The sequence below is a fragment of the Lissotriton helveticus genome, chromosome 8, assembly GCF_964261635.1.
Source record: "Lissotriton helveticus chromosome 8, aLisHel1.1, whole genome shotgun sequence".
Classification (NCBI taxonomy): Eukaryota; Metazoa; Chordata; class Amphibia; order Caudata; family Salamandridae; genus Lissotriton; species Lissotriton helveticus.
This window is the reverse complement of record NC_136069.1, coordinates 437,159,458-437,184,906: the sequence shown is the minus strand read 5'-3', so window position 1 is coordinate 437,184,906 and position 25,449 is coordinate 437,159,458. Positions and strand designations below refer to the sequence as shown.

The 25,449-nt window shown below is 45.6% G+C and overlaps 1 protein-coding gene across 1 annotated transcript in view; it reads right to left on the bottom strand.

Annotated features, from left to right (window-relative positions):
- Positions 1-376: 376 nt before the first annotated feature.
- The window catches only part of GPALPP1 (GPALPP motifs containing 1), a 157,381-nt gene continuing 132,308 nt past the window's right edge, over positions 377-25,449 (bottom strand). Inside the window, exons 7-8 of the mRNA XM_078657308.1 lie at positions 11,926-12,024; positions 377-972 (exon numbers count right to left, since the gene is read on the bottom strand). Coding sequence (XP_078513434.1) covers positions 754-972; positions 11,926-12,024 — 318 coding nt within the window. The 3' untranslated portion in view covers positions 377-753. The remainder of the gene's footprint in view (positions 973-11,925; positions 12,025-25,449) is intronic.

The following is a 25,449-nucleotide window of genomic DNA, read 5'->3' as shown; positions in this document are numbered from 1 at the left end:
GGGATTGCCAACAAGTGATTAATGTTCATTCAAATCAGAGAAGATCCCGGACATGTCCCTTAGGTACTGCCAAGTTGCCCCATCCACTATTTGACGTCTTCAGAATCTACCAGTTTTTTGTAACCAGTACCACTATCCTTCATATTGGATTTGCTAAAATGGCTTGCAGGTATGCATGTTCCACACACGAGTCATGACTCTCAATTTCATCATCTCAAGTGTTGTTGCTAATAAGCGGGAACAGGCTGCAGATCTCACACTGGACATGATGTAGGTGACTATATTACTGACCCCTGTCCCCAATTCACCAACCCCCAGCCCTACCAACTTTGTCCAGGCAGGCAAACCAGTAATATATAGTTACAAAAAACAGTAAAAGCAGACACATTCAGTTTATTGTGGTGATAAAAGCCAAAGCTAAAATCATTGATGCCGATTACAAATAAAAACCAAATTTATTCTTACAAGTAAGATTTATGTTCTGTGTTGTATTTACATAGGACATGACAAAACAAAAGATCAGAAAACATTGGTCATTTGGGACTATAATTCTTTAAAAAAACATCAAACATTCCTCCAAGATTTTGGTTGGAATAGGACAAGCTAACAAACTCACCAACACTAGTGTCTGCCCTCCCCCATTTTAACAAATAAATATTTTGTTTCATAAAAAAATCAGTTTGGTAACATATATTGATACTTCTTAAATGTATAAAAATAACCCTCCACACCACCAGCTGTCTTGCAGTAGCCCTATAAAAACATGTTACTTTTCCCATGTGAAAACCTGGTGTTTAACTCCCTGGATTTTCTCACTAGAGCTTTCTTCTGAGCGTCATCAAACTTATTCACTTGGAGATCTTGGTCACGATCAAACGGCCTTCTCTGTTGAGGCTTATTTTTTTCTTCCTTCGCTTTCTGCTTTAACTTCTTATTATGAATATCCATCAGAGATTCTGATCTTTTTGTATCCTAAAAGAAAAAAACACTCTTCAGTTTTCTCTAGCAGCATTATTGCAGTTAATATAAATCAGAATGTATTATGCCCCTCTGCAATGGAAATAAGGATTCACAAGTGGCCCTACCAATGAAGCAATGGTGCCTTTTGAAATTAAGCATTTGAAAGCCAAAACAAAGAATTTATTAAAAGTCCCTCTCACCATAATCCAACCACCCTCCCTGGTTCCATTAGAGAACCACAAATGAAATCGCCATTGTTGGACTTGGCCTTTTCCCCCAAAATTTTTCGCTTTTGACCCCCTTATCTAGATTGTCTCCCCCATGGGATTAAACCTGTATAGGCCATGAGTGGTGTGAGACACCTTGTTGAAAATGTAATTACCTGAAATAATGTGAGCACTTGTAAAATCCCCCATTTTAAAACTGCACCTGACTGAAATGTATTGTTTTTAAAATGGATGCCATGGCCCTGGGTTTTGCCACTGGACTGACATAGGTCAGCGGACTAGATAATATTACCCAGCTACCCCTAGCTTTTGGAGGGAAAGCCTGGCACCCAGGGTGCTCACCCCCTCCCCTAGAACCAGTTTAGGCTAGATGTGCCAACATTCTAGAAGGTCCTGGCACTGCCTGGGAGGAGGGTATAAATAGGGTGAAGTGTCACCAGAGAGTCAGTCAGCGCTGGGACAAGGAAGAGAGGGGACCTGCTGTGAGGTGCTACCGCCACATGGGCCTGTGAGCTGGGCCCTGCACCCCTAGAACCCCCCCCCTGCTGTCCCCATGGGCCCCTGACAAGGGAGGGCCCCTATCCAGGTCACTGACGCTGTTTGACCGGGTATCACGCCAGCGCTGTGTGAAGAAGCGCCCAGGAGGTGAGGAGTGTGCCCCTGAGGAACTGCTGTGGGACTGTCTGCCCCTTTGAAGCACCATGGGGAAGATCGTGCCCCCAAAAGAAATGCTGCTGGCTGAGATGCTGTGAGGCCCTGTGAAAGCGCTGGGCCCTGGGACTGTTGTGGCCCCCTAGTGCTGTAAAGCCTATCTGACAAGCGCTATAACTGCGAAACGCTGAGGAAGTGCTAGATTCCTGCCCCCTCTGCGTAGTCTGAGGAAGGAGCTGAGGTTGTGGGCAGAGGGAGGAGCAGTGCGCTGTGAATAGCGCCGTTTTCGCTGTTTTCTGAGGAGACTGGCAGCCTGTGAATAGCGCTGTTGTGGAGGCGCGCTTTGGCCGATATAAATAATTAATTAAAAAGGGAGCCTACCCCTTGTTGCTGCTGGAAATCACCGCCGCGGCCCGGCGCTGTTGTGGGGACCCCCCCACTGGGGTGGTTATCGTCGCGGCGGCCCCCGGTACCAGGAGAGGGCCGCCGAAGTGAAGGAAGGGCTGCGTTAGGCCCTGAGGCCGTCAGGTTCCCCCATCACATGACGGGGGCTCGGCCGCGTCATCGGCCCGCCCCCGCCGTGCACTGATTGGCCTGCGCGGCCGTGACCTTGGAAGGCCGCGCAGGGATTGGCTGTTAGCCGGGAGAGGCCGGGAGAAGCTCCGGCGAGGGCTGCCTTGGTATCCCGGGCCCCCGTGAGGAAGAAGGGGCCCGGCTTTCGTGAGAAGAGGGCGGGGACCTCGGGGCACGGGTTCGGTGCCCGCCCTGCCTCCGCCTCCGAGATCCCGGAAGAGCGAGTGCAGCCGGAGGAGCCGGCAAGCCTCACGGAGGCTGCCGTCAAGTGAAGGCCGAGGGACGCTGTTGGTGCAGGGTAAGTGTCCCTGCAGCCGCTGAGGCCAGAAAGAGTTCTGTGGAGGAGAGGGGGCCCGAGGCACGCTGTCGGTGCCTGGCCCTCCGTGATGACCAGCCCGGCTGCCTATTGGGGAGCGCCAGAGTAGCGCGGGTCTCCCCTGACTGGTCCTTCATACACCGAAAAGACTGTGGTGGAGCCTTGTTGGCCCGGTGTGACCTGGAACTGGGGCCTGAATCCATTTTTACCTTTAACCCCATGTTGAGGGGACGGAGTGTTCTTACTTGCCCCTAGGCGGGTCCTCCAGGTAGCAATGTTTTGGGCTGATTGATTGGCCCCTTGACCCAGAGTTTGTATGCTTCACCTGTGTTTGATGCCCTGCGTATTCATGGGTAATGAAATGTTAGTGCTCATTAATTAGAGCCTCATGAAATGGTTAGCGTTTAGCTCTCTCACAAGGGGATTGAGGAAAGGTACTTTTACCAAATGAAATGTTGATGCTCACTCAGGAACCTTTTCCCCCTTTTGGGGTGAAAGGCATATGGTGGCCCTACTGAACTGTTCATTCCTGCACCGTAACCGGGTGAGAGGAAATGCTTGGTTATCCCTGCCCATTAATGGTTATGACCTGTTACTAGTGTATGTTGACGTTACACGCATGTTAGGATGGACTATGGAAACATCTTGTTCCTAGGGTCCAACGAGGGCTGCCTTGGTCGCCTGCAAGTTATCCAGAACTCCGCCGCTAGACTGGTGCTAAGAAGACCCAGGAGAGCAAATTCTCAGAAGGCTCTGGATGCGCTTCACTGGCTGCCTGTGAAGAAACGCGTGCTGTTCAAATGCCTCCTCTTCTGTCACCGAATTGTCTGGGGCAGGTCGCCCGCCTACCTTAGGGACTTAGTCAGCCGCTACGAACCAACAAGGACCCTCCGGTCGGTGGGTACCGGGCTGCTGACAATTCCTAGGATAAGGAAGGCCAGAATGGGTGGACGATCTTTTGCTTTCCAAGCAGCTCAACATTGGAACAAACTCCCTCCTGCTCTGAGACTGGAGAGCAGTGAAGCGATGTTCAGGGCAAAGCTAAAAACACAACTTTACACTGAGTAGGGACAAAGGCTCATATTGGTGATCGTTAGGAGCTCTTAGCGCGGGGACACGCCGAGATGGCGTTACTGGGCGCTTTATAAGCTCTTTTATTATTATATTATTATTATTAGGTACTGTGGATCTTGCCCTTTACGCCAGTGTGGGGTGCCCTAGGGAGTCCATAAGAGGCCTGGAAGTAATCCTAGTGCAGGGTGGGGATGCCTATGCCCCCCTGGTTTTACACATGATGTAGGGGCCGGATGGTGCCCACGGAAAATGTGGTACAGGCCTGGTTCAAATGTTATGTCCGCATTCAATGAACTGCTTATTCCTGCTGACGGAAAAGTGTTATTCTGGCATAAGTAATTTTATCTCTGCCTAGATCCTTACTGGCATATCCAGTCCTGCGTCAGGAATTGTCGGGGTATGCCCCATGTTAATGAGCAAGCCTCGCGGATTTATTCCAGGTGTTCCTGTATATTGTGTACTGTGATAACCTGTTGTTATTCCCTTACAGGGGTGGGGATTGGCGTTATAACGCATGAGGTGTGGTTATGCATAATGTTGGATTTTGCAATTTCAGCCAACCCCCTAAGGATGAGAGCCCGAGTTGGCCCCGCCAGATTGGCTCCAGGGCTAATGTTCATTTAACTAACCTTTTCCCTTTCAGCATGGACTTTGGACTCAACCCTTTTTATCCCATGTAAATAATCCCCTCTGAAGTACTTGGCTCTGGTGCCAGTTGGCGCCTTGTTGTGACAACCACTATTCTATTCCTTTTACCTTGCAGGTTGGAGACATAACTAAACTTAATCTTTTTCCAACCAAAGGTGGTGTCGTGACTCTTTTGTGGTGTGATTGGTGTGTCGTCTGTGGGTGCTGCGGGAATGCTTCACATGTCCTCGAAGTTTGGCCTGCCCGCTTGATGCCATGCTACCCCCTTGGAGACTTGGGCAACCCCCATTTCCAACAGCCATTTACAACTCAAATGTATACAATCCAAAGCATCAATATCTACCACTGATGAGAAGTTAAGATGCATTTGTTCTGAGACCTGGAGAAGTCAAAGTAGAAAGTTACACTGGTACAGTCACATTCGGAAATAAATTCACCATTCCAAAAATCTGGAGCTCCATGGGGGCTGTAAACTGCATGCTATAGGAAACTCCTCCTCTCACTAAAATCAAAATCTATTTTAATGGCGCTATCATGATCAATGCCAACAACAGGAACTGGAGTTCATTTGAAGATACTTTCTATATCTTGTTCAAGATTAAAGATACGATTCTGGACCTACCTCTCTTCAGGGAATAAAACCGGAACAGTTCTTATTCACTGTCAACCCTTTCCCTGCCTTACCCGACACCTAATTAAAACCTAACACTCTCCTTAAACTACATCTCATTAACACATGCTCTGGCAACAAACATTCAACAGAGCACTTCATAATTGAATGTAGATGCCACACACTTAGGATGATGCAATCTTGGTCAGCCCACTCTTCAATCACCATTCTAACCAATCTCGGGTATTAACCACCTTTGACAAGACCAGAAACAAAGTAGTTCCCAATTATGTCTTTAAACAACACAAGTGAAGGCGATGTCAACACACTTTCTAAAGGAGAATTCTGGACAAGTTAGCACCTCATCTACTCTTTTTTTTTTAAGGTGTAGGATCAAATCTATTAACCAATGACCGGTCTGAAATGAAAACAAAATGATGGAATTAAGACCACAAATGGCATACCTCATTGTCAGGAACAGAAACTCATTTACAGTATTCACAGGAGGGGATGACACAAGGTAGAAAGGTGTGCAAATGGACCCACTTTTACAAAGGCTTCAATAAAGCCTTACACTTGAGAAACAATCGTTAACATCTTCGAGCAGATTCAAATTCGGAAGTGCTGAAAAACCCACCACCTAGAAACATTTGAAAGTCCTGGTACACTTCTTTAATGCAGAGATCTCGAATGTAAGTGCAGCGATCACTAATAATACAGCAGTCATCTCATTAACTGCTTAAACTATCTACGCTACCACCGTGTCTTCCACCTTCTTTTTCTTACTTTAAAGCTTTCAAATTACTTGCCTGGACAAAAAACAAACAAACTCTTTAACATCCCAGTCACACCAACTCAAGGTACTTTCTTGAAGATAATTCTCGTTTACCTGGTAACTGAAGACACACACATATTAAACACTTCTCTCTCTCCGACGTTTAGGTGCACACAATCAAAACCCTCCTTCGTAAAAAGTGTATTGCAGACAATGTCACACATTCCTCTTACAAGCAAAGTTTTCGATGGTTAAGTCACATGACAACTGCAAGTGTATGTGTAGCAGAAACTAAACATGAACAATCACTAATTTGGAATCAGATGCTTTCAAGATCAATCAGTGTGGGCAAAAACTTAAGAAGTCCACCTAATCACCCTTGATCATGGCTAGCAAACAACCTTGATAGCTCAGCTGTCGACAACATAGTTTACCACACTATCCTGCAGGCTTAAAGAATAGTTAGCGAATCTCGGGGAGAGCTTATGAATGAATTGGCTTGTTTCTTTCCTCATACACGGAGTAAATAAATATGTATCAGATCGTCTGGCTCGTCACCGTAAAAAGGTCTCCCCTCTCCACACTACCTTGACATATCTATTTGCATAAGTTGACTTCAGTACTAGAATTTCAGTGGGTACAATTCGAGCTACTTACACAAATTTCCCCTTGGGAATAATATACAAGCCAACTTGGGCACTCTTATGTCTCAAGCTACACAGCCTTTTAACTGGCACCCAAAATAACGCATTTGTCATGAACGAGTACCACACCAGATTGTGAAAAATCCAGAGGATCTTAATAGTACAAGTCTCTATCATATAAAAATTATGATCAATTGTTTTCCTCTCTATATTCAACATTAACCCCTTCCGTGCTACCTACTGGGTGCTGCGCACGACCGATGGGCGACGCAGCCCCACCCACTCCGTCGATCGCCCGCACCGCGGCGGAATGTTCGCCGCGGTAAAGGTGTTAAGGTTACATTAAACAGGTAAAAAACATATAGTCCATTCCAAATGAATATAAACAATTTTGCACAAACATAAATCACAGTTTTTCTCAAAAACAAAAACAGCACAACACAAGGTAGAATAATTAAGACAAATCAATGTGTCTATTGAGCAGCTGCACGTCTGCTGTTACTATCAGCAGGGATCACTGATTATATCAATTTATCATGCAGTTTCCCGATGTGTAGCGGATTCTGCAATGATATACGCTGACTTGCATATTGTTCCCAAGGGAAATATTTTCCCATTTATTGTTTAGTGGCATCCAGTTCCCTTGTAGTGTGGGGTTCCTTTCGTAATAGAAAGTGTATGATTCCAGCTAAACACAGAAGATAGCCAGATTCTCATGCACCAAGAGAATCGAGAAGAGCAGCAAGCTAGCATGAGTGCGAAGGAAACCAACGTTCATCTCTCTCTCCTTCATAAAATCGTTCTGCTACTCCAAACACTCACTGAATAGGGAGTAGAGTGGCATAGAGTGTCGTGGAATATTGGAGAGCAGAATGGAGTGGCATAGGGGGTGTTGCGTAAAGTGTTGTAGAGTAGATAGAGCGGAGCAGATTGTCTTAGATTGGAGTGGCAAAGAGTGGAGTAGTGTCACAGAGTGGAAGGACAGAGTGGAGTACAGTGTTGTAGAAAGGAAAGGCATAGAGTGGAGTAGAGAGTAGTCATAGAATGGAGTGGAGTGCTGTAGAGTGGAGAGGAAAGGAGAGTAGTGTGTCGTCTAATAGAGTTGAGTAGAGTGGCGCAGAGGGAGTGGAATAGAGCGTCGTAGAGTGGAGTAGTGTCGTAGAGTGGCATAGTCTGGAGTGGAGGAGAGTTTAATGGAGTAGAGCATAACAGAGTGGAGCATTGTGGAGTGCATTATCGTAGAGTGGAGGAGAGTGGCCTAGAGTGAAGTGGCATAAAGCACAGTGGTGCAGAGTAGACTGGGGTAGAGTGCAATAACTTAGAGTAGAGTGGCGTAGAACAGAGTGGCGTAGAGTGGAGGGGTGCTGCGTAGAGTGTAGGGGTGCTGCGAAGACTGCAGTGGCGTAGAGTGCAATGGCGTAGAGTAGGAGGAACAGGGTGGAGTAGAAAGGCATAGAGTGAAGAGGAGCAGAGTGGACTGTACAGGATAGAGTGCAGAGGTGTAGAGTAGCGTAGAGTGTAGTGGTGCAGAGCAGATTAGAGTGTAGTGGCATAGAGTGAAGTGATGCAGAGTAAAGTGGCATAGAGTGCAGGAGGGTAGAGTTGAGTAGAGTGCAGTGGTGTAGAGTAGCAGAGTTCAGTGGTAGAGAATGCAGTCTGGCAGTGTAGAGTCTCAGAGTACAGTGGCGTATAGTTGAGTTGAGTACTGCAGAAAGTAGTTGTGCAGTGCTGCAGAACAGAGTAGCATTGAATGCAGTGACAGAGTGCAGTGGCATTGAGTACAGTGGTGCAGTGTGCAGTAGCACAAAGTGGAGTGGCATAGAATAGTGTGTGTCAGGATCTGACGGATGTGCCTGCCTGACAGGAAGGAACTACGTCTCCCAGAATGCCTAGGGTAGTGGGACGGACCACGGAAAGCATAAAGAACCATGGGAGCCGGCAACTGGTGCACGTGATTTGTCATTCGGGAGGCAGTTGTTGCGGACGCCCTGTCCCCGCGGATTCTTGCGGAGTTTGCGGAGTTCCTGTTCTTTTGTTCCCTTATCGCTTGCTCCGTGGTTGTGGAGTAAGAAGTGCGAGTTGGTTCGGCTGAGCCTTTGTTTCCTCTTTGGCAGGTACCGGCTAGGCTGCCATCACTGCTTGTGGTTCGGGTGAGGCGCTGGAGACGACGGATTGCCCCCTCCGCGTCCTCACCGGTTCTTTTGGTCAGACAGTACCGGCTGGTGCTGTCATCCTTGTGAGTTAGTGCGAGGCGCGAGAGACGCATGATTGCCCCCTCCGCGTTCTCGCCTGTTTGCTTGTACTCTAGTTTCCGTTGGTTGCGTGGGTTGCGTGGGAGACGCCCCCACGTTGAGACTTGATTTTGTGGGGCGCGAGAGACGCAGGATTGCCCCCTCCGCGTCCTCACATCCTTGTGCTCCATTTTGGTGGGTTGCTGGAGACGCCGGATTGCTCCCTCCGCGCCCCCACAGTGAAGCCTTATTTGTCTTCGGCAGTACCGGCTGGTGCTGTCACCCTTGTGAATTGATGAGGCGCGGGAGATGCAGGATTGCACCCTCTGCGTTCTCGTGAATATTACTTACTTTTCATGCACTCGGCTGAGTGTGTGTTTTTGGCACTGGGGTTCTTCTCATTCTAGAGTCAAGAGACGCTGGATTTGTACCCTCTTGGAACTCTTATGACATCTTGGGTTTTTCGTTTCGTTTCACCTTAAAGCAGACATTAGGTTCCTGATTCCTTTTGCTTTCATTCATGGAATACATTCATTATTCACCAGGTTGGTGATTCCCCAGGGGGAAGGAGTTTTCATTTGTTTAATCAGAACTAAGGAATCATTAGTTCCCGTTTCTCTTCGTGGTCATTGACCCGAATCTCCAGAGACTAGAGAAGGAACCAGAGACGGGAAGGGGTCACCTCCTGAAAGCTATCAGGTACGGTTCTGAATCTCTCTACCGTATTAGAATTCAGCGTAGGAAAGGGAGTGTTCTAATACGTGTCCTTTTCTTGTTTCAGGGCCTGATTCCCAGGGGTTTTAACCCCTACCTTTTCCCTCGCCTGACTTAGCGCTCTGTAGTTCTATGTACATCAGAGTGCAGGGACGTCTGGAGGTGGACCCCATTAGAGCATCTATCCGACCCCGAGGAGCTGCAACCGTGACAGAGTGGACTGGTATAGAGTGTAATGTTGCAGAGTACAGTGACGCAGAGTGCAACGGCATAGAATTCAGCAGCGTTCAGTGCGGTGTTGTAGAATGCAATGGTGTAGTTTAGAGTAGTTCATAGTAGAGTGGAGTGGTGCACAGTAGAGTGAAGTGGAGTGACCTAGACTGGAGTGGTGTAGACCACAGTGGCGAAGAGTGAAGTGGTGCATAGTAGAGAAGAGAGCATTGGCACAAAGTATAGGGTGTGTAGAGTGAAGTAGCACAGAGTGCAGTAATGCACAGTCGATTAGAGTGTAGCGGTGTAGAGTGCATTGGCATAGAGTGCAGTAGAATGGCGTAGAATAGAATGGAGCAAAGTAGAGCGCAGTTGCTCAGAGTAAAGGGGTGTAGAGTTCAGTGGAAGAGAGTAGAGTGTTATAGAGTAGGGTATCAGAGTGCAGTGGCGTAGATTGGTGCAAAGTAAAGAGCAGTGGAGCAGAGTAGAGTGGTGCAGTGTTCAGTGGCGGAGATTGCAATTGTGTAGAGCAGAGTGGCATGGAGTGCAGTTGTGTAGAATGCAGTGGCTTAGAGTTTGTAGAGTATAGTGGTGGAGAGAGCAGTGGCGTAGAGTGTATTGTTTTTTGAGTAAAGTGGTATAGAGTGAAGTGCCGTGGAGTGGTGCTGGGTAAATTTCAGTGGCGTGGAGTGATAGAGTGGAATGGCGCAGAGTGGAATAGAGTGGGGTAGAGTGCAATGGCATTGAGTAGATTGTTTCAGAGTGGAGAGGCGTAGAATGAAGTAGAGTGGAGTGGAGTGGTGCAGAGTAGAGTGCAGTGGCATGGATTGGTGTGGGGTGGGGTAAGTGGAGTTTACAAGGTGTGGTAGTGCACTGCCATTATAGACAACACATCCTTTACTGAAATAACCATTACATTTGCAAAGAGATACAGTTTTACTGATAAAGGTATACAGAAAAACAAACGATAATGTCTGGAAATGTCATCACCTAGTGCATTGATTTGCTTTGATCGTATTAAAATATTTGCTTCCATCACACTTCAGAATTAACAAAAAATGAAAATGTGCTTCATTTCTAGCAAACCCCGAGTAGTAAGCATGATCGCCACAAAAATCCTCACCTCAAGACTGAGGTAGACAAGTAAACACCAAGCTCTCTGGAAGACGCAGTCTGACATTAGACCTTTGTCTTTGAATGCACAGCCAATGTGACCCAATAAGAGCAAGATGGAGGGCCGGTTTACAGAAAGGGAGCACTAAGAAGGATACAGTGAAAATGGTATGGGCCATGGAAGTGACAAACTCAAGCTGGACAGCCTAAAGCAAATCTAACCAGCAAATAGAAAACAAGCAAATTTGAGTTACAAACCACAACGTCAATGCTAAGCAATGGCAAGAATGCATTTCCAGGGAAGCTTTCAGAATGTTCCAATAATGTTGTTAACAGTTAAAGAGCTGCGCTGTCTGGTAGGCTTTGACCTAAAAAGCAATAGGTCTGGAATATTTTGTGGGGATTCGTCAAACGGGGGCAAAGTTATCAGTGACCAAAAATCAGAGGAATCGCTATACCTGGGAATCCTAACCACTGAGAGGAGATATATAAATTGATATTTTTTTTTTCCTTGGCAGAAAGAGAAGGCAAATGATGCTTAGATCTCTGTTTTCCCAAGGAGTATTTCCCATAATGCTATAGGCAGTTCTAAAAATATACATGAAGGGTTGGCTTTTTTTTAAACTCTGATTTATAATAGAACACCAACATACTATTATGTGTTGGTGCACAACATTTATTTTCGCTTATCTGAGTGATTAATTTCCACACCAGTCTGCATGCACTGGATATTTCTTCTGTATCAGCAATTCTCGCTCGCTGTTCTCCCACTCACATTCATCATTATCCAATAGTAATAAAGTTGAGTAGGACCTGCATCTGGAAACCACATGTATCTAGTGCATGCACATTATTTGCTTCCAGGTGTAAAACGGACAGTGAAGTACACAAATACTTCAAACTCTGGCATCAAAACAAGCGCCACGAGTCAGTAAAATGAAGATTTGATTTGATTTGAATTTCTTAAGCGGGACAGTTCTAACAAGGTAAACCAGCGCTAATGTCCCAGTAGTGATCCAAGTACATTCAAAACTAAAGAGAATCATATGGTGAAGAGCCCTGTCATCAACAGTTTCTGAATCAGTTCCGAAGAGGACAGTAGGTTATTACTTCATTTGAGTTCCTTCAGGAATTTATTCCACAGAATATGGGCCGTGCAAATTTGCATTTCATACTTACATTGTATGTTGACACCTTCTCTGCCAATCGTTTGTCTCTTTGCGAAATTGGCAATTCCTCTTCAACTTTAGTGATTGGGGTCTTTCCTTCTTGTTTCTCCTTTACAAAACATAGGATTATATTAATTGAGGGTCATGCTGAATATAGTCAGATGGTGCCATACAATATAATATACAAGGAGATCAACGTCTAAATCCAGGAAGTTCAATTAAAATGGATAGCGATAATACATTTAAAGTAAAAATTTCCTAAATAATTGTACATTCTCCCAATGGACACTTGTAAAATGACCATTCTTTCCCAATCAACCACATTTCATTGCTTTGCTGTCTGTTTAGATGATTCAGGTGGACCATCATTCCACCCACTGAATGTGTGTGCTTACTCGTGCGATAATTAGTTCCCAGTCCACACTGAATTGTAAAAGAAATATGAACTCATGGGGTTTCACACCAGCGCAACTCGTAAGGACGTGGGCTCGATGTATTAAGGTCAGGCCATGAACCAGTCAGTGGTTTATGATCTGGAATTCATTTTTGTACCCAACTGACGCACCAATGAGCCCCATTGCAAAACGCACATATGTTTGAGGTACAAAGCCTCCTGTCTTAATATTTATGAGGGAGAGTGCACTTTGCGAACCCCATGAAAATGCCATCCAATACTGGAATGGAGGCCGGCGTGGGGCAGCAGACTTCCATCCGTATGAATTTTATTTCAAAGCGGCCTCATCGACTTAAAAGCACAGGGAAGGTGCTAGAGGTAATCCCCCTTACTACCCCAAGCCCATCTACAACCACTCACACTGAAGAAACCAGCCCACAGGGACACCTGCCACACTGTGCCTTGGTAACTTCCTCAAGTCGGATGTTGGTATCTATTCCGAAATTGTAAGCTTTTCCACTGCAAAATCAGTTGTACAATGAGCCCGTAATTACTTATGCATCTTGTGGCACGCGATATAATGGCAGTGTATGGCTCTGTATCAACAGCTTTAAGAAAAACGTCCCAGCCTGTGACTAAGTGGCTGGTTACACACAAGAGTAGAAAAATAAAATAAAAAAATAAAAAGATTAAGCTGAGGGTTGATGGACCTTCTGATTTACTTTAACAAACTGTGGCAAATCAGAAAATGGATCAAACACATTTTATTTTCGCATCAAGTGTCACAAACCCTAATTACTAACCATATATAACCAAGCCAAATGATTAATGAAAAACCCATAACCCTATGAAAGGGGCAACCCATACTGAGAAAGTGCGAATGTGTCACACCAACAGTAGTTCTTGCTCTATAAATATGAAACAAGGACTATTAGAGAAAAAGCCTGTAATTGAGTGAGAGAGTGCATCATAGAGTGCACAGTCAGGCTTTGGGAGCTCTGCACTCAGACTTAAGGCACAACACAGAAAGAGAGAATTGACGAAGACGCAAGCACCTAGCTCAAAGGCAGCTGTGAGAGGTATAGACAGAGGAAGGAGCTGACATGGTATGCTGCTAAAGTTGTGACTGCTCTTTGACATCACTTCTGTGTGAATTCTGTGGCAGGAGTTTACTGGACTCTGGAAGCTAAAAGCTCGGAATCCTAGTCCAGTGTTTTTCTGTGGCCAGCTCTATGAGCAGTGGCACCCACCTACCTGTGATTTAAAAGATAACTTTTTATTTTGTCTACAAACGCTTCTAAAGTTTCAATGGCACTGTGCACTTTGATATTACCTCTGCACGGGGTTTGAGGGCACTAGGAGATTCAGAAGCCAGGCCTGGTCTTCGCTGCAACTCACCGCTGTGACCAGCCACGTCCAATCGCTTGCTCTATTTATTCTGTAGTTCTCCTGATATGGGGGCATCAGGGAAAAGTTTCCTGAGTGCATCCCATTGACAATCAAATACTGCTACTTTGTAATGCCTAGTGTGTTGAACGCAGAGAATGGGGCACTATTGGAATATTTTAAAGAGGAAGATATTTGTATAAACGCGGTCAAGGGAGAATTCTTTTTAATTCTTATTTTAACTAGTGAGCCAACTCTTGTACGGGCTGAGGCAGATTTAGTGTGTTGTTCATCGGTGAAATCACATTCAAAGAAAGTTTCTCAAACACATTGTGGTAGTGAATGGATTCAATTAATTTTCCTAAAGGTGAATCAAACTTACTATCAAATAGTTCTGATTATTAATTTGGGCTATCACAAGTTGTTTTACAGGACCTCGTTTAACCAGAGATAGGACTTTTGAGGTTGGGTCACCTATGATAATGGAGGCAATGCTACTGGATTTCTCTGTTGATCTAGGTCCAGTTCTTCTGATGAAGGGAATGGAGAAATGAATGCCTAAGAGCCAAAAGTAAAGGAAAATCCACAACTTACTAGTGTGTTGAATGTTTTGCCCATTTCTGACCCTGAGCCACCCTCATAAAGTAGATTTGCTTTTTTTGTCTTTAATAGGTTCATCATGGTCTAAGGCTTTACATAGTTTATAATATGTAACAAGGCTGATTTGTCTCAAAATAAGGTTGAAAAACATTCTATAAGGCGTGTTCACAAACCTCTTTAGGAGGGAAGTGCTGCAGACAATCCAGCAATAGCATCTAACAGTCTGCAAAGGATGGACTTTCTCATCTACTATCTACTACCGTATTGCCTTGGGAACAGCAAAATAACAGAAGAGATCCAGCTGCTCATGAACAGATTGCAGACTGGAAAAATATGAGCAAGTAAGCACATGCTCCATCTGGGCATGATTTAGTGCCATCAGTCAGGACCCTCAAAGAAGAGATTCCAAAATTATTGTTGCATAGTACACTGTCAATTTGTATACTTTAAACCTGCTGTCCCTTCATGTAAATAACCATGTTTAAATCTGGAAGCACACTTTCACATATATTCTGCACTAAAAAGAGGCTTTAACATTTACTGAAGCTTTTAAGAATAGCAATGTGTGGATTTCTAGTGTGAATGTGCATCTTTTAGGATAAAGAGTGCCAGATACCCACTAGAGATCTAAATGCATTCCTGACAGTCTACGTCAGCATCTGATTGTTGCCCAATACACATTATCGCTAGGTAATTTGTGGGAGATGTTTGGGTCACAACCTGTCTGTTCTTCATGCTTAAGTAGGAAAGGTGATACATATCTGTGCGTGCCTGAAGGGCAAGGATGAACAAATGGGCTGTGGTCACAAAATAACTTGTTAAAATATCATCATTTGCAGCTGGTATTGAATCCATTACATTCATGGCAATCACCTTGACTGCACAGAGAAACCCCCCTTTCACTACAGAATTCCTTAACAGAAATTAGATTAAATTAGTAGGCCTGGGTAGAGTTAGCAAAGTGACCAAAAAACTCCACCACGCTACGTGCCATTCGCAATGATTTTCAATGCTGGGTGTTTGTCCCGCATTGTAAAATAAGAGCGAATGGCACCATGTGCAGCGCAGGAGAGCGCGGCTTCCTTTCTTGCTGCTCAAGTAGATTTTCTACCAGAGTGGCAGCTTTCTCAACGCGAGCGGTCGCGATCATACGCGATGGCCGCGGTGAGAAATCTGACTGCATGTGTTGAAAAATCTTGCCAGGAGGTGGAATTTCCGCTCTCGCCACCTTGACATTGGTGAGCACGGAAAAAACTCAGCGGAGCGAAGTTTTTCAGAACTTTGGGTGCTCCGCAGAGTGCAGAAAAGTCCACAAAATGGAGTTCACCACCCAGGTCTAGAAATTAATTACACAGTTCCTGTGGCAAAGTTAATGATTGTGCAAGCCTAAAGTATTCTCATGTCAATCTCAAATTATCCTCTTGTGCTCCATCGGGAAAGAGTGGCTACCAACACCCCCAACTTTGATGAGGATGAAATCCCCAATTTGAATACATTAATATGACCCCTGAGCAACCTAATGTCCAAATGTCAGTGGATAAGTACAGTAGTGTTTCTTTGTCTTTTTATTTCCTCTTCTTCACAACAGATTAGATTTCAATACATTCTGTAGTCACTTTGGTCAATCCAGTAGCTAACACGTGTTTCATCACTAGGTACATAAACCTCTGACTTCATCAGGGCTGGTCTTCCGTATATCTCACTGTAAAATAGTGCTGTTGTATTCATACGTCAGTCCTCAAACGTCCTCGTAGACCAGTCATACAAAGTAGTAGTCTTCTTCCTTATACATGTATTTTCATTCCTATTAAGAAAATATCAACAACCTGTTTTCCTAGTTTCCATAACCTGAGGAAAGTACACCGGATCACACACATGAAAACAAGTTACTTACCTGTAACTTTGGTTCCCCAGTATTGGTAACTTTCATAGATTCCCATAGCTTGTATCATTCCCCGTCGTCGGAATGGGAGTCTCGGTAACAAAAATAACATAGCAGTTTGTAGCATATCCGCCTCTTTTTGTAAAAGAAGCCAAACTAAGCCTCAGCCAATCAGAGGAGCCTCACCCCATAGAACCCTCCTGAAGGAACCTCAGAGCCTCAGATTTTCATTGCCGTTGTACAACAGTAACCACATCTGCTGAAGGCTGAGCTTTCCCTGGGGAGGAGGGTGGGCGCATGGGAATCTATGAAAGTTACCAATACTGGGGAACCAAAGTTACAGGTAAGTAACTTATTTTCTTGCCCCAGTATTGGAACTTTCATAGATTCCCTTAGCTTGTATCAGAGTAGCCAGCAGTAAGAAATAAAGCACATTTTGTAACAAGAATAAAAAAACATGTTTGCATCCGTATCAACATGAAAGAAGGAGGAAATTATTTACTAAAATAACAACTTGTATCAACAGTAAATACAAAATGTGCAGAAAAAGGAAGGAGGGATAGTAGGGAAACCTCACCAATTAGTGGAAGAGGTTCCTCAGACTGCCTGGCCCACAGCCGTGTCTTCCTGTGTCAAGGATTCCAGGCAGTAATGCTTCGTAAAGGTGTGCACGCTGCTCCAAGTCGCAGCCCTGCAAATGTCTCTGATGTGTACTCCCGCGAAGAAAGCTGTAGATGAAGCCACGGATCTTGTGGAGTGTGCTATAATCCTGCTGTTCAGCGGCTTACCCGCTGTTGAATGGCACTGGAAATCCATCCCGCAAAACCTTGTTTTGAAAGTGGAAGGCCCTTGCGAGGACCACCAAAAGCAATGAATAATTGTGAAGATTTACGAAATCCCTTGGAGTGATCCAAATAAAATTTCAAGCACCGCTGCACATCCAGAGAATGAAGTGACCTCTCCGCTGGTGTGGAAGGGTGAGGAAAGAAAGACTCGAGAACCAATGGTTCATTTAGGTGAAAGTCCAAAGGCACTCTAGGTATGAACCTCGGATTAGTTCTTAAGATCACAGTATTCCTTTTGAACTGTAGAAAAGGTTCATTAATTGTGAGAGCCTGCAATTCCCCAATGCGTCTCGCTAATGTGAGGGCAAGAAGGAGAGCCAATTTCCATGAAATAAATTTCATGTCTGTCCGATGTATCGGTTCGAAGGGATTCTTCATGAGCTGTGCGAGAACTAAATTCAGATGCCAAGTAGGTGGCGTAGGCCTCACCGGGGGATAGACTCGGAACAAGCCCTTAAGAAACTGTTTAATTATCCTTGAAGACCAGAGAGAAGGACCAGATGCAGAACGTCTGTAGCGAGAAATCTCTGCTAAGTGAACTTTTATGGATGAATGAGCCAGCCCTGTCTTAGCCAAAGATAAAAGATAAGGTAGAAGTTGATGAGGCTGAGAAGAGAAAGGGTCAATACTTTCCTTTCGGCACCAAATGCAAAATCTCTTCCATTTTAAATGGTAAGTCTTATTTGTGGAAGGAGCTCTAGCCTGTGAGTGAACCTCTATTACTTCATCTGAGATGGGAAGGTTCATGAATTCTCGCTGCTCAGGAGCCATGCAGTCAGGTGTAATGAATCTGGATCCGGATGCCAAATCTGTCCGTGGGACATCGTAAGAAGATCCGGAATCGTCCGCAAAGGAAGAGGAGGGACGAGTGACAGAAGATGGAGTTCTGTGAACCAGAACTGTCTCAGCCAAGCAAGAGCTATCAAGATCATCTTGCACGGTTCCATTTTGATCTTCCTGATAAGCCTCGGGATCATTGAAATGGGGGGAAAGCGTACACAAATGCTCTTGACCAAGCTATCGAAAGCGCATTCCCTAATGACCCTCGATGGTGAAGCCTGCTTGCGTAACACCGGCATTTCTTGTTGGTTGGGGTGGCAAATAGATCTATAGAGGGTTTGCCCCACTGTTGAAAAATTTCTTCCAAAACCACTTGGTTCAGTTCCCATTCGTGACTGACTGATGATAGCCTGCTGAGTCTGTCCGCCTTTTCGTTTAGGACTCCTTGTAGATGTACTGCCTGCAGCGATATTCCGTGAAGAATAGCCCACTACCAAATCTTCTGGGCTTCCTGAGACAACGGAAGAGATCTGGTACCCCCTTCCTTGTTTATGTAGTGCATGGGCGTGGTGTTGTCCGTTCGGATGAGAACCTCCCACCCCTGCAGCCGAGGAAGAAATGCTTGAAGTGCCAGCTTGATAGCCCTGAGTTCTAGGAGGCCGATGTGAAGAAGACTGTGCTGGGGAAACCAATGCCCGCTGACATGAAGATCCTGAAGTGCCGCACCCCAGCCGTCCAGTGACGCATCCGTTGTCACCACTTGTGGAGACAGATTGCCTACGAAGGATAGACCTTGGGAAAGGTTTTCCTGTCTTGTCCACCACTAGGCCGCTCTTTTCATTGCAAAAGTGATCGTCACCTTGTCGTCGAATGAGCCGTGAACTTGCTTCCGCTTTTTGTCTAGCTGCTCTTGAAGAGGCCGCATCCACAATCTGCAGTGAGGTATTAGAGGGATGCATGAGGAGATCACCCCCAGAAGGGATTTGTAACGGCGTACTGAAAGACACCTTTTTCTCAAGAGCAGTGCCATGGCTCGCAGTTTTTCCTGCCTTTCTAAGGATGGGAAAGCCTTGTTGAGATTGGAGTCCAAAATGGCCCCCAGGAAACGCGCTGTCCTGGAAGGAAACAGAGATGATTTTTCCTTGTTGAGAGTAAGACGGAAATTCTGGAATAGGTTCGTACATGTGTTGACCGCTTCCCTCGCAGCCTCCCTGGACGGGGCCTTCAGCAACCAATCGTCCAGGTAAGGGAAGACCTGAAAGTGATGTCTCCGCAGGAAAGCTGCCACCGGTGCCAGCACCTTGGAAAAGATTTTTGGGGCAGAGCGAAGTCCGATGGGTAAAACCCTGAATTGAAAGTGGCTCTTGGCTACTGTAAATCGTAGAAACCTTCTGTGTGCTGGGTGAATGGGTATGTGAAAATACGCATCTTCGAGAACGAGAGTGGCCATGAAATTGCCTGGATTGATGAGACGCAAGATATCCTGAAGGGAAACCATTCGAAAGGATTGGGAAATGAGATAGATGTTTAGCTCCCTGAGGTCTAAAATAGGGCGCCATTTCTCCAGCGTCTTCTTCACCAGGAAGAACCTGGAATAAAACCCTTTCCCTCTTTGAGATGAGGGAACCAGCTCCACAGCTCCCTTCAGGAGCATCTGATGAACTTTTAGCAGCAAGAGACGCAGATGTTTAGATGGAATGGCAGCAGGGGGCTTGGAAGGTGGGATTTGAGTGAATTCCACGGTATGACCCTTTCGAATTATGTTGAGCACCCAATGGTCCAATGTTATCTGAGACCAGTTGCGGAGGTATTGTGATACCCTGCCAGATGTTGTCCTGGAGGTGGGCACAGTAGGAAGAGCCAGAACGCCGCTATTGCCTCTTGGACGTATCACGTCCCTGGCGGTTTTGTTTCCTTCTGGTATTCGATCTTGAGTAAGTCAAGGTTTGACCCTGCTTCTGATGATAGGGCTGGCGATACTGTTGTGATGCTGATCCATATAAAGGAGTACCGCTGCTGCTGGTATGAGCCTCTGTATGTGGTACTCCTGCCCCTGGCACCCCTGAAAGAAGCCTTCCGGTATTGAAGCGTACCAAGAGACCTAGCCGTCTCTGTATCCTTCTTAATATCTTGGACGGTATCATCTATGCGTTTTCCAAACAATGTCTCTCCATCGAAAGGAAGGTCCAAGATCTTATTCTGGACCTCCGGCCTGAACCAAGTCGCTCTGAGCCATCCTTGGCGACGAAGAACCGCTGCCCCAGCTAGTGAGCGAAAAGCCGTTGTGGCAATGTCCATGGCACAATCGATTACCTCCTCTGATGTTGCTTCCCCTTCCTGTAGTATCTTCTTTGCGTCACCTTTCGCTTCTTAGGGAGGTTGATCTAAATAAGGTGAAAGGTCACACCATAACTGGCGATCATACCTGCCCAGTATTGCCAAGGCATTAGCTGCCCGCACCAGAAGACTAGCCATTGAAGAGAATCTTTTTCCAGCGTTATCTAGTCTCCTGCCCTCTTTATCAGGGGGAGTAGTCAAAGGCGCCGAAGGGTTGAAGTACTTCCTCAGTGCCGCCTGCGAAATCACTGAGTCTGGTTTTGGATGCCCAGTCAGAGATGCCGGACCATCCTTAGGCGCCTTATATTTCTTTTCCAGGCGCGGTAGGACAGGGACCACGATAGCCGGGTTCTTCATAGCCTTAAGACCTTCATCCCATACATGTTGTACAATAGGAATAGATTTGGTAACCTTTTTATATAGAGAAAACACTCAGTGGCAACAGAAGACATAGGCAGCTAGAATCTGCTAGATGCCCTCTCCAATAACTTATGAACCCCCCCGATATCCACCGGAGGGGAATCCACAGGGTCTGGACATGGTGACGCCGGGTCCGGAATTATGTACTCATCCCATTCTAAGCCCTGATTAAGCCTGTCATCGAGATTCCGATCCTCATCCGAGGAATCATCCTGTATGTCCTGTCTGGTAGTGTTGAAGGTACATGTGGAGCAGGTGTCTGTGGCTGAGAGACCACCTGAGTTGGCAATTCTGGAGAGATCATCACTGTAGGGGTAGGCAAGGCTTGAGTAGCCGGAATAGCAGAAGGCTGAGAGCACCTTGATTTGTAATCCTGCAACATGTGTTGGAGATCTTGCAAGAAAGAAGTAGGAACAGATACCATCTCTTGGCCTGGGAACCCCTGTGGTTGAGAAGAATGTTGATATGAACACTCCTGAAGAGATACCCAAACGAGTCCTGATCATCATTATCAGAATCCTCATCTTCCTCTTCTAACAACAAAGCGCGAGGCAAGGGGGTAACCCTCCTTTGAGATGTCATGTCCGGAGTAATTCTTTTCAAAGAAATAGTAATTTTTCCGTCGACGACAGAATCGTCGACTGTCTCGTCGACGATGGAGCAGATAAAGGTAAACCTGCCGTCGTCGATGGAAAAGCCACCGTGGACGGAAGAACTGCCGACGACGAGATGGGCGTCGTCGATCAGACCGTCGACACTCCTGCCGTAGTCGTTGTCAATGTTGCCGTTGTCGAAGCACTAGTCGACGATACCGTCGTCGTTACCATCATTGACGAAATCTTCGTCGTCGCCGATGTTCCTGTCGACATCCTCGTCGACGTCGCTGTCACCACCGTCGATGATCCCGTAGACGTCGACCCTACCATCGACGGCACCACTTTAACCTTGGACTTCGACGCCTTTGTCGACGGAGCCTTCTGCTGCGTCGTCGGCTTGGAACTTTTGTCTGACTTCTCAGATGACAGAGAAGATGGCTGTTTGAAGGCTGGAGCAGTCTTCATTACAGTGGACGGCGTAGATGGTCCCTCCCTCTCCTTTACACCGTGGTGAGGAGATTTCACAGGACTTTGGCTCTCAGACTCACAGGGGGTCTTTTTTGAGGCCTACACTGGACGCTCCACAGAAGGTGAAGGGGAAGCCCTACCCCTTTTGACTGACCTTCTAGAAGATGAAGCTGAAGAGGAGTCCTCACTGTCGCTGGACACAGTGTCTTTTCTAGACTTCAATTTCTGGAGCCAAGTGAGGAGCCGATCCTCACGGTCCCGGAGGGTCTTAGTAGAAAAGGTGCGGCAGATCTTGCAGTCCGCAGCCTTATGATCCGGGTAAAGGCAATATATACAGTCCTTATGCCTGTCCTCTACATACAGCCTTTTCTTGCCACAGGTGGAACATGACTTGAAAAGGGCCTTCTTCTCCTTATCAGACATCCTGGTAGGAACAGCCAACAATCCTGAAGAAAGAACTGAAGAAAAACCTCGAAAGAGTAGAAGATTGAGCAGAGCTCAAAGGAGACTCCCTAAGCACAACATACGGTAGAAAATCTGAGGCTCTGAAGTTCCTTCAGGAGGGTTCTATGGGGTGAGGCTCCTCTGATTGGCTGAGGCTTAGTTTGGTCTCTTTTACAAAAAGAGGCGGATATGCTACAAAAGGGAATGAGGCCTAGGCCTTTATCATTTGTACCTACTGCTATTTTATTTTTGTTACCGAGACTCCCATTCCGACAACGGGGAATGATACAAGCTATGGGAATCTATGAAAGTTTCAATACTGGGGCAAAGTAAGAGTACTCTCCATGAATAAGGAGGAAGCCTTCCATTTCTTTACGACTGGTCTACGAGGACGTTTGCGCACTGGCATATGTATACAAAAACATTATTGTACCGTGAGATATACATAAGAACAGCCCTGATGAAGTCATAGGTTTATGTACCTAATGGCGAAACACGTGTTGGCTACTGGATGTACAAAGTGACTACAGAATGTACTGACATCATCTAATCTTCTCATGTGAAGAAGAGGAAATAAAAAGACAAAGAAACACTACTGTACTTGTGTACTGACATTATTGGAGATTGGGTTGCTCAGGGGTCATATTAATCTAGAAATTAGTTACTTACCTGTAGCTCCAGTTCTCCAACAATGACATCTTTCATATATAATTATTCACACAGAAGAGATGGGGTGAGCGTAACGGACCACCCTATTCCGGACCCCCAAAGACCACTTTTATACACCAGAAGGAGTAGGGAGTGATAAAATATCTCTATGTGTGGTGGTACATACTGTGTGTCCAAATACTGCCATCACTCATACAGTTGTGTGACATGCTTCATCATAGGGCTGCTTCAAAACACCCCGCGGCAACCAGCGCCTGAGGTGGAGCAACAGGGTAGGGGGAAGACAAAACACAACACATAAGAGAAACAATTAATGTATAAAGTGACTGGGAACACCGGAGGTGAAAGTGCACTGCAAGTTAGCTCGGAGGTGTCGCTGTGCATACAATTTATTCCTGGACCCTCCGACCAGGATTAAAAACGTGAAGAATGGTGGCGATTGGGAGATTTTATGGGCTCCTTACACCCCTCCTTACTGTCAATTCGTCGACATGTTTCAGCCGTGTGTTTGTGCCGCTAGTGCAGTGTCACGCCGGCCTCCTTCAGGACTCAACCGATCCCAGGATATATATTACCTAATTTCCCGAAATGAGGGGATGTCAGAACCAGTTGTTCTAGCACCGTGGTATCCCCTAGAGAGTACTCTATTATTGTACGAGTTTACCCCTAAACAATGTTAAAACTGGTGAGAGACCCACTGTAGTCACACTTACATCAAGGTGGATGCTCCTCCTCTTAACCGCTTGTCTGGTTTTGCCGTGTAGACACATGCTTGAATCATTCCCTGTTGTCAGGCTGGTAGTCCCCGGTACATTAAAACAGCAGTATACAGTTTAAAATATACAGCATACAGTATATTGTGCAAAAACGCCATAGGCCTGAAACAACATTGTCTGTTTAGTAAAAAAAAAATCCACCTAATTTGAAAAAACCCAAACTTCAGTCAATGAGGTGGAAGCTTAAGCTTTCTTACTCCCCCTAGAGGCCCCCAAAGCTCAGATTTCAAATCACAAATGTGAGTAATAAAAACAGAATGCGCCTTTAACCAGAGAGGAGGGAGGGTTGATTGTGAATATATAAAAGATATCAATGATTGAGAACTGGAGTTACAGGTAATGAACTAATTTCTTCTCCACCATTGGATCTTTTATATACTCAAATGCTTGAATCAGAATAACAAGCAGGATACATCAGAAAATATAGGTGGTAAACAGGCTCACCTTTAATGAAACTGGTTCCTCACGACTGCTGCGTCAGCTTTAGCGTCCACGTCCATGTCTAGGTAGTAATGCTTTGCTTCTCCAGGTAGCTGCACATCAGATGTCCTTGAAGGGCACCCCAGCATAGAGTGGCACAGTTGAAGCCATGCTCCTGGTGGAATGCACCCTCACTTTTCCAAGGAAAGGATGATTGGCCTTGGCATGACAGAAAGCGATGCAGGCTAAGAGCCAGTGGCTATACCCTGTTTGAACAGGACTGGACCTTTTCTTGATTGACAAAATGACACAAATAGCTGATCGGATGTGCGTATGCCCTTTGTCTTGCAAATATAACATCTGAGACATCTCATATGTCCAAAAAATATAACTATCTTTCTGCAGTTGTAGATGGGTTTGGGAACTAAGATCTAAGAATGACAGGCTCATTTAGGTGAATATCAGTTGGAACCTTCGGAATAAATTTTGGATTGGTTCCGAGAGTCACCCGGTCCTTCAAGAACCAAAATAAGGTTCTGCGATTGTAAATACTTCAATCTCTCCCACTCTCCTGGTAGAAGTTAGAGCTAGGAGAAGAGATGTTCTCCAAGAAGCAAATGTTATGTTCCTCCTTGCTTTGCTATGTATAACATGGATGTTGTGTTGTCTGTTCTGACTACGACTGGTTGACCTGGCAATCTGGGGAGGAACCCTTGCAAACCTAGTCACATGGCATGGAGTTCCAACACATTGATGTGGAGTCTCTTCTCTGTATCTGACCAGAGGCCTCTGGTTGAACGCACTTGCATGTGGGCTCCTCATCTATCTATGGATGGATGCATCCGTGGTATTAACCTTTCAGTTATTGGCAGAAAAAGACCTACATTTAGGTTAGTTGTAATCCTCCACTACACTAGATATTGATTCAAGCGCCATGTGACACGGACCATATCTTCCCATGAGCCTTCTATCTGCTTCCATTGCAAATCCAGTTCTTGCTGAATAGTTCTCATACAGAGCCTGCAAAACGGAGTGAGGGCTATATATGATGCAATCAGACCTAACAGGGACTTGCATTACCTCACTGTGATAGATTGTTTTCCAGAATTAGTCCTGGGCAATTTGTATCACCCATATGTCTAATGTTAATTTCATCCCTGCAGGAGCAAAAATGGAAATTCTTCCCATACAACTTCTGAGGACCCGACGGAGCATGGGGACAAGCTGGGAGTCAAGTTCTTAACTGATTGTCAATAGATTGTGCTTGTGAAGAGCCTCTCTTCCTTCCTGCAGACCTCCTTTAAGACTGCTGTTGGTTCCAATTGAAGGAGGATCCTTGATCATATCCAGATTGCCGTTGTGGATAATATGAATGTCCCTGACCTCCATAATGATTATATCCTGCTCCTAAATTGTGTGATCTTCGTGAGCCATGAAAACTAAATATCTCAAATCTGCAATGCTGCAAAATACCTAATGCCTTTGCTGTGTCAGTTTGGTTGTTAAGGGCTTGCAAA